This window comes from Megalops cyprinoides, chromosome 9 (assembly GCF_013368585.1).
Source record: "Megalops cyprinoides isolate fMegCyp1 chromosome 9, fMegCyp1.pri, whole genome shotgun sequence".
NCBI classification, from domain to species: Eukaryota; Metazoa; Chordata; class Actinopteri; order Elopiformes; family Megalopidae; genus Megalops; species Megalops cyprinoides.
In genome coordinates, this window is record NC_050591.1 from 28,467,031 (window position 1) to 28,486,149 (window position 19,119).

Below are 19,119 nucleotides of genomic sequence, written 5' to 3' on the forward strand. Positions count from 1 at the left end.
TAGAGGCCGTAAACGCCTCACCTTCCTCACTGTGCTTTGATTGCCGCTCCCTTCTTCAACAGTATCCCTCAATTTCCCCACTCTCATTTCTCTCCAATAACACATCAAGTGTCCTTCACTCATATAGGCCACATTTAATTACTCATATACATCTCCTGTACTTCAGTTTCTTGTTGCTTGACTAAAATAGAATCCTTGTGGAATATACAGTGTCCCGATAGACTTGAATCAGCGGGATATGTTAATTAACTGAATGGAATGCTTCACATCATAACATGAAATGATCACTTAGCCATTAAAATATTACATAAAAAATTTAGTAAAGTGTCCCATAGACAAAGTAGTGTATAACGTACGTCTGTTGCATGGAATCGTGGGTAAGACACTGACTTTTTGATCATGAGGTCAACAGCAGGCATGGAGTTGAAGGACAAACTGAATCCACATCATTTGTGCATGTAGCATGAAGCTACTGAAATGTACATATAATTAACAGAAATATGTATGTAATATTTATGTGTAAATGTATTACTTTGTCCTTGTTTGTACTTAGGAAGGTGTACTTTTTTTTTGCATACAGCTACATACATTTTTAATACTGCCGACGTTTTTATTTGCCGTTTCTTTCCAAAAGATCTTCGTATTAAGTACAATACTCAACATGATTCACTGGTGCTGTCGTGGACAGGAAAAGAGAGTCAGAATACACCATAAGACAGAATGAATTAGTATTTTGGGTATGAGGGGAAACTTTCACACCGCAAGTACAAACAATTCAGAACAAAAATGCAAGATCTCAAATATCCTTTAACTTCCGGTGTAGAGAGGCCTATTGTTGATGAATCATGAAAAGAAGCTTAATCAATTGCCTTCATCTGCAGAAGCAGTAGAAGGATGACAAACAATAAGACTAAAGCAGGCAATCAACTTGTTCCATCATAAACATTTTACACAATGTCCTCTTGTCTATGACCCAAGGTTACTTGTCACACTCTTTTGTTTCTACATAGACTGCACAGAAAACAACCATGGAAAGAAAATTCTGCAAGCAAACACAACATCTGTCACATTCCTTAGAGAGGATTTACGATCTGTTTAACAATAATCCCCCCACAAGGTCTTCACTATATTCGTAAACACTTGCAGGCTACTGTAAGCCATCATATATCATTAGAAACACAACTCAAGTATCTGCAGCTTCAAGAAAGGAGCGACAAAGTCAGTTTCGGCAGGGCTGTTTTTTTTTGCTGTAAACTCTGCTTGTAATTGCTTAATTACCCTGGTCAGACTCGGTTTGAAATTTTGCACATATCTGTAAATAATAAGCCCCAGTGGAAAGCTATACATTTTCATATGCTCAAGAATTATTTCACCGCAGTGAATTTTTGGAGAGTCACAAGTCTAAACATAAACAGCTAATTAGGTAATGGGACTGATTAAGACAGGGAAATCTTTAGGAAATAAAACTAGCGTGCACAGGGCCCTCCAGGAACTGAGTTTGGCAGCCTGACTTTAGGGAACCCTCTGGGAGGCACATGAAAGACAAGCTGGGAAAAAAAAGAAAAACTTTAGATGGCTCAGTATAATGTTTCACAAAGACAGCACAGCCACCGTTGGTGCAAATGCACTGCAGCATATCCTGTGAAAATAAGGGAACTGCGTGTATGACATCCTCTTGATACAACACATGCATGACACACAGGAGGGCGTGTAATTTAACAAGAGAGAAACAGCCGTGCACATGTGGTCATTGCTTCTCAATGGTGTAGAGTGATGGCTTCATTATGATATTCAAATTCGATGGGGGTCAAAGGTCTCCATTCATCATGTTTATATCAGTACCCCCGCTGTGAACGAGTGCCCTACTTTTTTGTACAGCAACGTAGCCATTATTTTTCCCATAAACAAAGTGCCACTGCTTTGGAATTTAATCACTCTTCAGACATATCGCCTCTCTGCACTCCTACCTGACGGAGGCTGCCGCTTCATACTGTCAAGGCTTACTCCTCTGATCTTAAGCGGAAGCATCTCTTAATTATGACTAGGTATGGAAACAATGGCATCTTCTTATTTTTAGCATGCTTTTAAGTCAGAAATTCTAAACAATGCTAGACAAGGAGAGGCTGATTAATAAGATCTGTCCTGACAGCTTTTGTTTTTAATTGCAAAAGGTAGGATTTTAAGGACAAAAAAAGCCACGTTCTCATGTTGTCTCGCAGCCTACATATCTGCAGATCAGCTCATAAACGGCCCACTGGAGTAAACTTGCCTGCTCAGCCGCAAAACGTGTGATCAAAAGGTGATGCCCCTGTCCATCTGTGTCCTCTCATCTATGTGCTGTCTTGTTTTCAGACAAAAAAACCAAGACGGAGCCCTGTGCCCTGTGCCCTGTATTTGATCTCATCAGCTGAGCAGATGTCAGACAATCCGTACAACAAAGTGTTGTCCGCGCTTGTTTTAAAAGGCGAGCGGTTTGATACACGGAGCCTCAGATCTACAAAGAGCCGATTCAAAGCGGTGGTAGAGTCTGGCAAGAACATCACTGCACTTTGATTTAGACGACTGCACTGGCAGACACTGGGTGTAGTCTCTCCCCGGGGGGGTCACACCAATCCACAGCCAATGGGTTGAACCGGACAGTGGTACATGCAACTTTAAAGTGAGCCTGTTGTAGGATGACAACTAATGACCAATAACAGGCAGCCCTGCCTATGCTTTCCCTCAGCCTTACCCATTCAGCTGCAAATGACAGGGACTGATGTGAGATCTGGTGAGAGAAAGAAGCAGCAGACTGAAATTTTTTTTTTAATCAGTTATATGAGACCTGCTTTTCCACCCGGTTATGTTCGGGACTAAAGTGAAAATGGAGAATGGTGATTTTTTTCATTAAGCAATGCGATTAAGCATGCACCAAGGACCAGGCAGCCATGACTGCCTTTCCAACAGACCCTGTGGAGCTCACAGCGACCCGGTCCCATTCCTCTCTCCCATCAAGGTCACTTCATCACTGACAGGCAACCAATTTGCTCTGCGTCCGTGAGGAGTCTCAATTATGTAACACATAAATATTTTTCTTTTGACAAACTACTTATTTTTATAGAGAGCCTGCTCCTTGAAAAGGGACCGGGCGGGAGATTTATGTCAAATTGCACAGGACAGGCGTACAAGGGAGGGAGGGAGGTCTGAGACAGCCTTCCAGCCCGACCGTGATCAACACGCAGGTCACAACTGGGTGGTAACCCCCGGGTGCAATCGCTGGCCTCACCTTGGCTGCGTGGGCTGCATGTGGATCAGTCTAATTCGCCTCATGGTGTCGGGCAGGAGATGCAAGCGATGTTCACCCCCAAAGATCAGCACGGATTCCCCTCCCCCTCCCGTTTCAACCGACACACACTGGGCCTTTACACCACAGGACAAAAAGAATCTGCCCACAAGGCTTTCTACCTGTGTTCATGAATAAGGGGAGCCACAAGGGTCACACTTCATATGGAGCAGGCAACTCCCCCATGCAATTATACAGTCATCATAAAAGCAATAAGGTATAATCTAAAACTTAAATGAACAGATAACAATAATTATGTGAATAATAAGTGAATACCACAAGCAAATTGTATGTATCTGAACATTACATAAATGTGTAATTAGATACCATGTTATGTAAGGTTGGGTTTAGGCTATGGTTTATGGCTGGGATTGGATGCTTGGATCAGGGATGAAAAAAGTGATTGCAAGGTTAAAGGTTTGGGGAAATACCAGGGGTAGAGGGCTTGTAATTGCATAAACCACAAATTCATGTTCCACATAAATTACTCTATGAAAAAAGGAAAAAACACCCAAAAATGTGACCCCATCTGATAACTCTCTTAACCAATGAAAATTTCAAAAACAAAGACAGAAGCATTGTCTGCAGAAGCACTGATCATTGTGTAATTCTTGATAACTGAGACAAAGAAGCAGATTGATCAATGTTTTGGCACAACTACAGCGCTCAGTGAAGACACCGACTGTGACAAATTGTATGAAAAAAGGTGAAATATTGGCTACACAGAAGTTGCACTGTAATTACACTAGCATTTTTCCAACTCAACACCGATCTGGAAAGGTATGGTAGGCATACCAGCATATAACTCTGTGATCTATCAGTTTTCACAACTGGAGGGAGATATAATCAGCGAATGAGACAGGCGTATTCGTGGAAAACCCAGATATCTCACTCACATTTGTATGTGACAAAGGGCGTGCTGCTCTCACTTGTTACCGGATCTCTCCTGGGGTTGACGGGAGCTTAGCGCAGGCTGCACACACTCTGTCACACACTCCGCCGCACAGCTTGGACACGGTGGCCACCGCCATCAATCTACCGCGTGCACGAAAAGCAGACACGACTCGGGCGCAGACATATGCTCGGCGGTAATTAGCTGGGGGGTGCAGGTGCAGAGATCAATGCGTTTGTTTGGATGGATTCGGGCGCATGGGGAGATCGACGGAGTTGTCCTTGGATACGTCCATATTTAAACAGGCCCAGAATCGGCTGCTGATTACTTTGGTACACTGTTTACGGCTCCCTCCATACAAGATTGGTTAAACTGGCATAAGACTCATTTTCTTCAGTGTTACAAGTACACAATAGTAGAAAATGGATTGAAGAAAAATGGAAGTCCTCCACAAATATTCCTCACATGAAAAGAATACACATCTTTAATAACAGGATATATGATTAATTTTCTACCAAAAACAAAAATATTCCAGAATGTCCATTTTTTAGCCTCTGATATTCTCTGTTTCTGAGCAAAAAGTTTTGACCTACAGAGGAATGGCAAACAGGTGATTCTGTGAGAGAGGCAGGTCTTTAACAGAACAACTCCAAGCTGCACTTTGAGAGAGGACCGAATTAAGATGTCTGTGCCTTTACTTTATCTACACAAGGCTGAACTGTTCTAGACCAGTATATGGACACTCCATGGGCGCAAGAGCAGAGAAGATTCAATTAAATTGATAAAGGGTGCTCCTCTGTTTATTCTGAAAATTTGAACCACCAGAGATGATCTAATGTTTCCCTCAGCCCTCAAAGTCAGGGAGTAAACTTTTCCCATCATCTCCCTGCTGTCACAATAATAAACCCTTTCAGACTTTTCATTACTGCCGCGCTGCCTACTGTTTCAATGCCTGGCAACTGTTTGAAACCCGTCTACAGCGACCAATCTCTTAGTGATGTACTGTACGCGTACATTCTTTCAATGTTTTTTAACCCTCTTACACTGAAGTTTCCTGCTGGCTGCGTGTAAATAGATGAGCTTCTTCAGGCCCGACAGCTCAAATTGATTCCCTTGCTCGAACAATTTGTTCTCGCTCAGCACTGGCTAAATGACTCTGCTGCCATTGATCCATTGACATGCCGTGTCACCGGCCTTGATTCTCAGAACACTGGCGCATTTTCTGTTATTTCGACTCCTCTGTTTCTCTAATGCTCGCGGCTCGTCTGATACTCCGCCACTCCTCCGCAATTACACCCGGAGGCTTTCTGCCGGCAGGAGAGGTTGAAACAAACTATCATTTAATTACAGCTTTTCGTGAACCCAACGCAAGCGTTTGGCCAAGTAAAAACAGAAAGCTCTTATCCGTTACTTAGTGTTAAATATTGTTAATGTGTTATGTGTTTGCTCTAATCTACCCCTGGCTCCCTTTGACAGCCTCAAACTTTTACTCTGCCCTTTTAACCTCCTCATTTACAGAATTCTCTCTCATCTTATTTAAGTTTCACTTCAAGCTACAATGCCCTTTACTTAAGAAGTTAAAGCAACTTCCTGGTATTAAAATTAATCTCACCCTTACTTAATCATTTTGACCTAAATTAGTAGTAAAGGCAACCTAAACTTTGATTTATTTTGATTTATTATTATTTATTAATTTAATTTTTACATTGTTCATTTCATTTTTGACCTCTATTTTTCAACGTAAGGTTCATTTCCAACATCTATTAGGAAAGCCTAGAAGCAAAACATGTTCTGATGTGTGACATCACCAGGCACCTGGTCCATTTTTTTCCTTATGTAATGCAGTATCACTGTTGGGGACATCCCACTGTCAGACTTTAAGGAGCTTAGGATCATCCTTAGCAAAACAATCAGATTTTCTCTCTGTGGCTTTTAAAGGTTGAATAGTAAGCAAGTAGCACCAGAGACAGATACAGACGCAAACCAGACAGATATACACGGTCCTCTTCATTGTGAAAAAACCTCACACATCTGCTCTTCAGATTAATAGATCACTGAGTCACCAGGTGGGGCTAAAACGCTTCAGATGGGCAAGCTTGCCCTCCGTTCTGCCTAAAAACTGAGAAAAAGCCAACATGCTCCTATCTAAATTTTGACTAAGTTCAACAGCCCTAGGCTAGGTCACAACCCACAGTAAAGGCTTTTGTAATTATATCACCTCAGTATTTCCATAACTTTAAGGAATGCTCATCACTGTGTGCAGCAGATAGCTCAAACATTTTCACTGCAATACGGAGCAGTTCTGAAATACAGGATGATATTTTTCAAATCAATTTTGAGGCTGTGCAATATTGAACAGAGCTTCTAGACAAAAACTTGCAGGTTCAAATCCCATCCAGATGGGGCACTGTTGTATTTGTGACCAAGGCACTTGCATTTATTGGTTTAAATATCCAACTGCATACAAGGGAAATTTGTAAAACACAAGCTATGCAAGTCACCCTCGACGTGGGTGTCGCTTAAGCAAACAATTAATAATAATGCGCACACTTAGCCTACGATTTGTTTAACCACAAGTACTTGGCCTGCGTCCTTCTTACATATCACTCTTTTAAGCCAATATGATTTTACACAGTATCAATCTAAAAAGGAATGATATTTCTACACACTGAGCACCAAACCTTAAATTATCTCCTACTTCCTGCTGAGTGATATAATAAAGTCAAACGGCAGTGCCGCATTACTGTCAGAACTTTTTTTTTTCCCTGACACCCATACGGAGACTATGCATTCTTTTTAATTTCCTTTCCAGCTGACGATTAGGTGCTTCTCAGCCGTGCGTCTCCCATGGCAACTTACCCATGAAGTTAAGGTAGCCCTCTCCGCCCAGGCCGTGAGTGATGAGCCGGATCATCTTGTGCAGCTGGATGCCACGGTCGATGACCTGGGTCATGGGGATCAGGGCGCTCATGTTGGTGTACATCTCCTTGTCCATCAGCCAGAAAGCCAGCGTCTTGTCTCCAACCAGTGCCTGTCACAGAGCAAGTGGACAGAGGTGACAGTAAGTCTTTACCAACAACAGGGCGTGATGACTGTGAATACTGTGTTTGAACTGTGGATGTAATGGTAATAACTGTTGTAGTCATTGTAGTGTATATATACTTTTAATTTACAATTTAGTACATCAGACGAACACCTGCGATTAGATGCAGTGTCTTGTTTCAGAGGGCATTACAACGAGGACACACACTTTATACAGGATAAGCCTACAAACAACTTCTTGAATAAGACAAAACATGCTAGGCTGTTACAATTACGACATTCAACTGCAACAACACCGTGCCTCTAAAAAGCGTTAGCAAAGGATGTTTTAAAACAAATATTTCTGAGGGCTTTCAGATGGGCTGGAAGAACTCTCAAATCTCTTTGTGCCTTGGACCTGAAGGCCTAGGAGATGGATTTTTCTCCATCGCACCACATTTTCCAAAACACAATGACAACTCTTTGCATTCCAAGATGAAACACTGATTTGATCTGCTCAGCTTTGCTCTACCTACTCCCACCTCTGATGAGCAAGCTGGCTTGAGGCCAGTGAAGCATACCTGGTCGTGGCTCTCTGCATACGCAATGCAGTTTTCCCCGTACCGCCTGTTGGTCAGCGTGTAGACAATGTTTCCCATGTTCCAGTCCTCATCCTTGTACTCCTTCAGGATCTGCAGGAGAAAAGGAGCAGGATTCATGGGTGGAACAGGCTTTTGGGGAGAGAAACCTGATGAATCTGAGTTACACTTTAGATCTCTGGCAGAATGTGTGTGCAGTTTAAAGTGGGAAAGAAAAAAAAACCCTCCCACGCTTTTATTTATACTTATTGAAAGTCAAAGAGCGTGTAGGAGTCAGAGATACTTTCTGACTGGTGAGATTCAGGGAGGTTAAAGGTGAGTGTTATTTTTGTGCTCTGGAGATGAGAGCGTGGATGGAAGCACTGTGAGAGCATGGTGTTGTATTCACGTGGCTGTTAGAATGACATGTCAACATAACATGCTGCTGCCAGACTGTGCCGAGGAAGAGGGGTGAGACTCGACCGGCTGGGTTTAAGAAAAAAACAAAAAAACCTTTAAATCTATACCTAAAAACACACTAGTGACTGAATTAATCTTCTTCCCTGTTTTTTCACCATCAAACTGACTACTACTGGAAGGCAAGCTGGAAGAGAATGGGGAGGGGGCTCCATGCATGACTAGTTTCTGTCCACATCTGTTTTCCTCTGGTCACACACATTTTACACAAAAAACACAGTTTTTTGTGGACAGGGCCAGTGGACAGGGCAAAAGCTAAAGATCTGATTGGTTAAGCTAATACTTTGGCATGGGAAAACATGGGTTTTATTGGGAAACAGGCAAAGACTACATTGTAACAATTAACATGGCCACATTGAACTGCTGGGCTATATATATATAGTATAGTATATCTCTCTCTAACAGCTTGGATAGCCTGAGTAAACAGAGATATTACATGTTCATAACCGCACTGTTACAACAGAAGAATGTGTAGTTAATCCCTGTGATAAAGAAAAATAAAAAGGTAAAGACGCTGCATGCGCTATGTGGTAGTGCAAATCACATTAATTTTACGCACAGAAATATGCTGATGTGTGAAACAGAACAGGACATAGGGAATGGAGCTCTTGCAATGCACTTCCAGTTGTCACCTGAAGACCTTTATAATCTGCATGCATGCTTCTGCTGTGTGTGTAAGTGTGTGGGTATGTGGGAGTAGGGAAGTTACTGGCAGTCAATAGAAAAAAGCTTCACCAAATGCTGGTGTAATTATTGTTTCAGAAATCAAGACACAACCTTTCAACTTCAGGACAATAAAAACTAAGCATATTGGGTATAGTATGTTGCCTTCTCTAGCTAAGGAAGATTTGGAAACTGCTAAACATTTATCACCATCTGAGTAACTATTACAGAGTATTATCTGTCTGTTCTGAGTCACAACGCTGCCCCCAGGAGTCCTCATAAATCCCGTCACATAAATAGAATCCTGGATGAACCAAAAGATCCCAAGGTATTCACTCTTCAAACACCCAACAATGTTTCTGACAATACAGTATGGTACACACATACACACACACACACATTCACACACACACACACACACACACACACACACACACACACACACACAGTATATATAGACAGTCATAGCCACTGTTTTCATTTCTAATTCAATTACTGTGGTTGCAACCTGTCCAAAAAATAGATGACATACAAGTGCAAAAATAGAAAATAAATTGTGCCATACGCAGATATGTAAAGAGAACATGAAGGCCTAAGACATGACTGCAGTGAAGCTTATGAATTTCAAGACAGAGATGCATTATGTCACAGTTTGACACTACAGATTTTTTCTTCTGTATTTTCAGTGATTATTATTACATTTTTTATCTTTGCAATAAAGCATGTTGAATGGAGTTGAATTTGAACTAAGAGAATAAGAGAGCAGAAAATGTCAGAGAGAAGGACAGACAGAGAAGAGATGGGAGAGACTGGGTGTATAGATTGCTTCAATGACAGTGCCTCAACCAGGGTCCACACACACGGAACAACATGACAACGCCGACGGTACACTTAATCAATGATAATGAAGACCCCGCAAATCTTACTTTACAAGCAATCCTGTCAGGTGCGAAAGTGAATGCAAATTAATAATGCTCGAGAGGGGAGAGGAGTGAACGAGGGCTGTCACAAAGGCGGTGATTTACGATCCTCGGCAGCCTCGGCTCTCTGGGCGTGAAGATTTCCGAGAAATCTGGTGACAGCTCGCTCGTTAGCTTAACTCTCACACACTTCATGCTACACAGAAGTTGCTACTCAGGAAGATGCAAATATATATATATATATTTATGTGTATATGTAAAATATTATCTGTATATTTTTACAATACATTATATATGTATATAATATTATAGCATTTTTGTGACAGTTTAAACACCAAAATACAATGACGAATACTGTACCAAAAAATACCTACTGTTACACAACTACATATAGTTGTGTTTGCATAATAACTTAAAATCTCAAGGCTAGTTTTTTTAGGTCAGGTATACAGTTGGTTTAATAATTAGGTGCACAGTTAAAGTCGGGTTTCAGAACATGGTTAGGAGAGAGTGACAGAGTAAGTTTCTGGCAAACACATTAACGATATTGCCATGAGATGCAGACACTGTAATTACATATCAGTTACAGAGTGATTAGCGCAGCACGTAGTGTTATGTAAGCTCAGCTTTTAACTGTCCACTTAAACCAGGGCATTAGCAACAACATACAACTACTGCTCCAATGCACTGATATAGAGACATGTGAATGAACCGAATAAAAGCCGTGACTGCCACAAAAGAGCTTAACCAGTCACGGTGGCTGTACGGTTTCGTTCCTTGCGCTTGTTTTTACGGTTCTCATTTTTTCCCGGCTCTCATGGAGATTAATGAAGTTTCTGCCCTCGCAAATTTCTCGCCTCGGGCTTAGCTCCAGCTGAACGGGCCTCATGTCCCCCCTCACAGCTTCCTCTTAATAAGCAGGGCTGAGCGAGAGAGCCGTTTAAATCCTGCCACCTTGGTAAGTCTCCCAGACAAAGGGGGATGCAGGGAGCCCTCCATCTGCATTTACTTAATAGAATAAAAGGAATGAGGCCTGAAGCGCTGTAATTAGGAGACGGCAGGCTGCAGGTGAGAGGCAGAAAGAGAGCCCGGGCGGGGGGGGGGGGGGGGTGGTACGAGGGGACGTGCGCTTCCCTCTGCTTGTGGCAGCGGTGTCTCATGCATCAAATTATTCACTGTAAACAAGGCTCTTCATTGGCTACACAGGTGCACTGTAGAGCAAAGCATTGCCATTGTCGGTCTTGTGTTGGTCTGCATATTCTGGTCACGTTGTTTTTTTCGTGAGGGGTTACCTGGAGTTCTGTCAGGACTTCATTTTGCAGATATCGGTAGGGGTTAAAACAAAAAACGCTGCCAATTCAATTGCCAGGTAGATATCCTCTTGGACCCTTAGGCAAGGTACTTACCCTGAATTGCCTCAGTATAAGTCCGACTGTAAAAATGGATAATGTGTAAACGTTATAAGCTATGTAACTCTGGGTTAGAGTATCTGCTAAGCAAAATGTAATGTACTGATAGGTGACTACCTGATGTATAACCGGGAGGTTGAGGGTTTGTTTCATGGGAGGGACACTGCTGCTATGCCAAATGCTGTTGCACCCTGGAGCAAGAAACTCAGTCTGGGTTGGTTTCAGCGTATTCAACTATCAGGATGCACGACTGGATAACACACACAGTGTCAACTGTGTGTGAGAAAACCTGCATAAGGGTATTTGCTAAGAAAATTTGCATAATGATGCAGCCAACTGATATTCTGGGGAAACTGTGAGCGGCGTCTATTGGCTCATCTTGATTCTGTCCTTCTGTCCCAGTCCTTCTCAGTTCTGAAAGGTGTATTCATACACGCAGCCAACTTTGACATGGAACATGGTACGGAGGCAGAGAAAAAAAACATGAATTGCAAAGCACTGCCTTGATGTATTAGTTGTTAGTGTGTATAAATGCAGTGAAGGACAACTGACCTGTGGGATGATATATAGGGACATGTATACATGTCACTGGAAAGGACTGGTTTGATTCTGTACCAAGACGGTATGGACATGAAGTGCACATGAATGTAGCTGGTGAGACCAATTCTTAACCATCACACTTCAGTTTAGGGGTAAGTGTAAGAGTGGACTCATCTGGCGAATGAAGCCTCGTATCCATCCAGGGTCAGAAACTTGTAAATTACTTGTAAGTGGCTTTGGATAAAAGCATCTGCCAAATGAATAAATGTAAATGTAAATGTAAGACGTTCGGCTGTTTTTGACCAGGTGCCTTAGAGAAACTGACTTTGATCAGAGTGGGACTGCATGGTTAAATAAAGACTAAACAAATATGGACCACACAAAAAACAGACGCTCAACACTTGACCCTTTGTGTCATCTTTCCTGAACTATGCAGAGGGATCCTGTGAGGTGTCAGGACTATGCTCTAGACGCTCCATGTGGCAGCAACAGCCGAGAATGTGATTAATACACTGGGCAAGCGGCGTCTTTGCAGCCAGAGAATCACGGAGTGCCGCAAAATCACGTTTCCTGACCCGTGCAGCTGCCAGGGAACCCATTTCCATCTCCCCTCTAATTGTTTCCATTACATTTCAATCCATTACAGCTGGGAGGAAGGGCGCTTGTTAAATTAGGGCTGCTTTTGTAAAGTTATCAATTAAGAGTGACAGGGTTTTATATTAGTAATCAGATATAATCATCGAAACTCGCGCAGTATGCCTTATCTGGTTCTCTTATTAGGACGTCATCATTTTTCACAGGCCGTTGGCTGGGTACCGCTTTCTGCTGCTTGTAAATGAGTCGTATTAATCAGACAGTCAGGTTGGGGACAGCCGGATCGAGGGAAGGGGACGGCAAGTCGCAAGGCAGGGAGCGAGGGGCAGGGCAGCCCCAGCTCTGAGATGGAGGGGATCACCCGAAGGGTCCAGCGCTGCGTCTCGGCCCATTAAAATTCATCCTAATTGACATGTGCTGGGACACCGGTGAGCCGGCCTCAAGCGCGCTTCGCTAAGCCTTCACGAAATGGGGGGCCCTACACACATGAACGCTCACCTGCACACGCCCGCTACATGCGTGCATGCAACCCTGACGTCCCCCAGGCATCCTCTCCTGAATGCTAACACCGCCCTAACCGTCACCTCCCCTGAAAGCCACGGACGTGTCGGAGGAAGCATGCGAGATGAAGATTTGAAACGGCGCTGCTGAAAAACAGAATTTAAGATGTTTACCCCCCAACCACCCTGTCAGACATCCCTTGAGTGTATATGGGATCAGCTCATACCCAGTGAGGTGGATAAGACCAAGCGCCAAGAATGCTGCAGAGTCAAGTTATCAGACCATGGCTGAGGCAGGTCACCTTGGGCAATGTGTCGTCTGCTGCCCTCTGGTACTGACCGAGAGCCGCTGCTGTGGCCGCCTGACTTGGCAAACAAAGACAGGAATTTTTTTTTTCCACTGAGACAGAAAACAGCACAGAGAGCTTGCAGTACAGAGGTCACAGTCTCTAGACTCTTTTCCTCTAAAAAGTAAGGGAAAATTGGGTATGATGAACACGTTGAGAAAAAGGAGCCTACATATGGCAAGTCTAGGTATTTTTCTCAGCAAATTAAACAGTAGAAATTACGAAAATCAGACCATATAAAAAACAATATTACCATTCTAGCATTCCACAAAGCATGAAAATGCTTTTGACAGAGTTCTCACACCATGTTTATTTATATAGCTTGATCAAATTATAATTACATCATAGAGTTCTTTCAACAATAACGCACTAAACAATGCACTGTTGTCTCATTTTGCCTGCTAATTTTGGAGAATAGAGGTTAACAACACTCCACAATAAATGAGCAGGTTGCTGATATTCTCTCTGACAATTCACACATAGTGAAATTCACATTTACACAAAAAAACAAGCAATCAAAACATCTTAAAACACGAACTGTTTAGTTCCTTATACAAAATGTATCACACCTGAGATACACTCTGTTAAGTCATAGACACACCAGAATCAACTCGTGCATTGCCAGGACATGGATGCTTGATAGACAACTGTCCTTCTCCTCTCAGGTGACAGCAATGAGTCGGGCTTGCAGATTCTTCCTCTACAACATCCAAAGGATCCACCCCATCTCACTATGTATTCAACACAGCTCCTAGATCAGGCCCTGGTCCTCTCACACCTGGACTACTGCAACTCCCTCTTTGCTTGCCTTCCTGCATGTGCAATCAAACCTCTACAAATAATCCAAATGCAGCTGCATGACTTGTCTACAATGTCTCTAAACATAGTCAAGTTACTCCCCTCATCTCACTTCACTGGCTTCCTGTTAACGCTCGCATGAAGTTCAAAACTTGTGGTAGGGCTGGAACAGTATTATACTCACACTCACTGGTCAGGGAGTGTTGTAAGCCTGGTCTGACACTGTTGCTCATTTAAATGGAATGGATACACTTGTGTTCTCTTGTGATGGAAGTCGCTCTGGATAAGAGCTTGTGCTAAATGTACGTAATGTAATGCAATGACATGTGGTACCTGTATTCACAAGAAAAAAAATGCTTAATTCCTCGATGTGAATAAACTACGATTTCTCTACATCTCATGATCTACATCTCTGTTCAGTCCTCCAGACAGTACAAGCATGAGATGGGCCTCCTCTCAGTGTGCTCATGGTGTAGCCCCACTGACAAGCCTTCATCACCTTCTTTATTGCATTACATGTTGTGGGAAGAGAGGGAGCTCTGTATTACTGCAGAATATCAAGACAATTAGCAGATCTTTCCTTCAACTTTTCCAATATCAGCCTCCTAAATCCATATTTTTCAATTTTGCACCACCAATGAAATCCATTTTTCCATATGGAGCAGGCAATGATTGCATCTTTACAATGTGATGTATTGCTTTAAAGGCATTCATATTTAATTATGTCCTCTGAGTTTCAATTCCAAGCCGAGCAGAGACATTTTAATTCCCAACTACTGAAGCCACATTGCCAAATAAATCAACCTGGTTAAAAAAATGAAAACACCGCTACAATCATAATCAAAAACAATATAAATAATTAATGTTGATTACTGTCAATGGAGGAAGTTCCATATAGCTATGAAGGGAAAAAAATCAAATATGTCAATAAAATCATGACACAGCGTTTTAAATTCTTGAACGAGGAATCTCAATTATATAATCAATCAATTGAAGGAGTGATGAAAATCAGCACCAATCTAAACTGGAGATTATACTCATCTCAACTATGCTGTGGAATATTGGCCACGGCTAACTGTGTCTATGGGTACCAAGTCAACTTTTCATCAAACTGATACAAACAGCTAATTTACAAATTCTACGTATGTCATGCCTTCACATAGCTCAATTTAAAGATGGGATTATATAAATCAAAAAAATTCTAGTACTTCCCATTTTTTTAGTCTTCCAGTAAGAGTGCTATGTGTTCAAAATGACTCTTTAAGCCCCACAGTATGACACTCTGTATAACTGAACCAGCAAAAACGACGACAACAACAAAAGATTATTTGGCAGAGGAATAATCTTGAATTAACCATCTTGGAGAGGTGGGAGGTTTGCTGAGCGTTAGATACTTTCTAAAAGTAAGAGAAAAATCATCTCACTGCACTGACAGACAGAGAGCAATGAAAAAAGACAGAGAGAGCTAGATCTCTGCAGAGACACCGTACCATTTTCCTGATATTGCTTGTTCCTAGACAGTCCCAGCAGTTGAATTCAAAGCTGAGCAGATTCATTTAACTTTTGTCAATAAATCAACCAGATACAAAACACAATTCCTGTTATTATCGAAAACATTACAGAAAACCATAAATAATGAATGTTTATTACCACCTTGCACTGACAAAGATGGGGAAGGTTTCACACAGCCATGAGGGGAAAAAAACAACTACGTAAATAAAATTACGATATGAGTTTTGAGATAGAGGATGGGAAGCCTGAAGTAGTCAAGCTATCAATATACAGAAGTGACAGAATCGTCTCCACTCTCACTCAGACAGATTAACTGTGCATTCCTTTCAGTTTAACAGCAGAAGCCGCACACAAAGTGAGAGCTGGTCATTCATTCAGACATTCACACAAGCAACTGTGAGTTTGACCGCGGTTTGCCCTTTGATCACCTCATGCAATGAATGCGAACACAGCAGTGGATTAAAATGCTGGTGAGCAGAGCCTCTCTAAGTGGGGATCTGAACGTCCAGGAAACAGCTGCCCTTGGTGTGCACCGGTTACCAGCTATGCACCTCACTCCCTTTCAGCTCCCTAGAGAGAACCGCTGTCCCCAGCAATGAAACCTTCTCCCTGAGAGACCTTGCATTGCTCACTCTTCACATTGTATAGGCCAGGAGAATGAAGAGAGGAGAGAGAGAGAGAACACTCTGCTCAACAGCCAGCTACCACTACCACCTGCAGTGCTCTCAGAGCGGCCTTGTTTACCTACAGCAAGAACAAATGTGAGTGGGGGGGGGGGGGGGTCAATAAATAAATTATTAACAGTTTCTATGCATATTTTGACATCTCCTGCGGGCCAAGGGATGAGATTGAGAGAACGATCTGAGAGATTCTGAGGGCATAGATCACATTCAGTAAAACTCATTTGCAGGCAAGAATTATTCAACATTCCATAAACCAAGGCTGCAGTTCTGTTATAATACAGTGGGGGGTGCACCGAGTTCAAATGTCACTCACTGTTGATCATGAGTTTTAATGCTAATGAACCATGGACATGTTTGCAGATGCAGATTCAGGATATCTTGGTAAGAGTGTTGCAAATAATGGGAAATATTGCTCAAAAGTGTTCAGAGCTGGTGAGAGGATTTATTCTGGACCAGACAGCCAGCCTATTGGAAATTCAAATCAATCTAAAATTTAGTTAGTTAAGTTAGTTAAGGGCTGACAGAAGCAGACATACACTGATGTTGTGATGTTCAAGTTAAAGAGGAAACCAAACTGGAAATCAATCTAACTCTGCAGTTCCTTCATTATGGAATTATGCAATCTAAATTTGTATAAACTGGCAGGCACCGTTAAAGTGAATTACAAACAGATAACTAACTGCTCTGATATTTAACACTGGTATACATGATAAGTAAATGTAGGCAATAAGGTGTTTCTGTGTCGGAATTGGCCATTGTTAAGATACTAAGCAATATAAATGGAGCTTGAGACTGAACAACTCACAAAGGGGAGAAAGACTCATTTGGATACTGCATCATGTGAACCAGTATGCTATTAATTTAGACCATCAAAAAGTTTGCTAATTAATATTCCAAGGAAATAGCCCATTTAAGAGACTAAATGCTTCTGTAAGAGTACTGCGGCTATTAATTCAATTGTTAGCAGTAATTCAATAATCATTACTCCATCCATTGTAATTCATGTTTGTAAGAAGCCTTGGTTTTCTATTCAGTTTTATTTTGATAAAGAACATTGACCTCCCGCTCCAAAAAAAGCTTTCAGATGTAAAGTAGGTACTTTTTATTAGACCACTGCATTGTGGGTAAACTTGTTTCTGTGGAGAGATGGGAAAGAGATGAAACGGGTTTAAACAAATCAAACACAATTACTGGATCTTCTTCCTCAGCACCTGAATATTAATTAGGAAATAATCAATCAGCAAGATGTGCAAGGCAGTAATAATGGGCATAGGTTTTCCTGTTGTACTGTTATTGATCATTATTCCCAACTTCTTCATGCTGGGTTTATTTTGAGGTATGAAGGATGAGTCTAAGAGAAAAATCAAAAGAAACTTGTCTGCATGTACCCCACATGATCAGCAATATATAGACCATTTAAGTGTCCAATAAAATTCTAAACAAATCGAATCCAATGCGTAGTTTAACGATACTAACTCATGTCTGTTCGTAAAAAAGGAAAAACACAAGGAACTCTTTAAGCTGAAAAAAATCAATGACACCTCTATGACACATATCAAGTTCTGAGTTGAAAATGAAAATAACTTCAATTGTCTTGAATCTTCAAACAGGAATATAAATTGTGCTATTGACTCAGTTTCAGTTAAAGAAACGTAGAATGCAGAGTGGAAATTATGCACGGATCACCTGTGGCAATTTCAGTAGTTTAGGAAGTTGCAGATAGTGGTTCAAACTTTTCATTTGAAATCGGCTTTATTGATTCTGAATGTTTCTCTTCAGACTCTGTCAGCTGCTGTCACACCTGTCTGACACCTCACTGCACAGGTGTCTCAATTGTTTTCAGGTGGATTGGTTAATGGCCACCTTAACATCAATTCACCAAAAACAATGATCAGGAACCGTTTTTGTCCCCCTATAATAAAACATATTGCCATATTAAGCCGCAAAGAAAGCATTCATACAGGAAAATTAGGCTTTCATTCAATTTTGATGCTGTGCTGAAGTGCTTGCACTGTATAATTTTATAAAGGATGACTGTAAAACAGATAAACCACAATGGGACAGTGAAGGGGTGTTTCTCTGTCTTGAAACAGCACATGAAGTTGTATTATTGCAAACTTCAAAAGGATGATAAACAGAAAAAAAAAACATGCAACATCTAAACGGGGCTACAGCATACTCACCAAAAGCATACAGGAAACCCAATACATTTGTATCCTTTATCATTTAAAAATGGGGAATGGCAAACAGATAGATCAAAGCTGTCTTGGTATAAATATGTATGCACTGACTAATTTTAGCAAAGCAAAATGCTTCCTTTTGAAGTGAGACAATGTATTTCCTCAAAAACAATGCACCGCTTATCTAACACATTGGGTAGCCAAGAAAACGTCTATGAAATGTTTGACAGAGTTATAACAGATCTACTGTGAATAGTACAAGTCTGGATGAAAACTGAACTTGTACTGTTTTGTGCAAGTTAACCGATATTAAGACTTTTAAATACAATGCAGTGGTGCCACAGCCTTACCCTCTCTCTGTTGCTATGCATCATTTGAATAAATTCATAACCTCTGTTCACCATTTTGCACTACCTGAAAGATTTTCCTTCAAACAATGGATTCCAACACAAATGATAATAGATGGGATGGTGGAATGGGCAGCAAACAAACAAACCGTGGAATGGAATTCATGGTCAAACCAGTAAAGGACATTCAACAACACAGCACAGTTCAACGTGGCATTAAGCACGCGGCTGTCTCACCTGAATCCACTTGTCTGGAATGGCCATGGCCAGGCGGTAGTCAAAGCCTAACCCTCCTTCAGAGACTGCGCGACACATTCCTGGCATGCCAGACACATC

At 41.6% G+C, this 19,119-nt stretch overlaps 1 protein-coding gene across 1 annotated transcript in view; it reads right to left on the bottom strand.

Moving 5' to 3' along the window:
• Positions 1 to 19,119, bottom strand: part of gbe1b (glucan (1,4-alpha-), branching enzyme 1b) — a 124,091-nt gene that overhangs the window by 37,390 nt on the left and 67,582 nt on the right. The window contains exons 10-12 of the mRNA XM_036537233.1: positions 19,021 to 19,119; positions 7,817 to 7,927; positions 7,074 to 7,245 (exon numbers count right to left, since the gene is read on the bottom strand). Of these exons, the coding sequence (XP_036393126.1) occupies positions 7,074 to 7,245; positions 7,817 to 7,927; positions 19,021 to 19,119 (382 nt within the window). The remainder of the gene's footprint in view (positions 1 to 7,073; positions 7,246 to 7,816; positions 7,928 to 19,020) is intronic.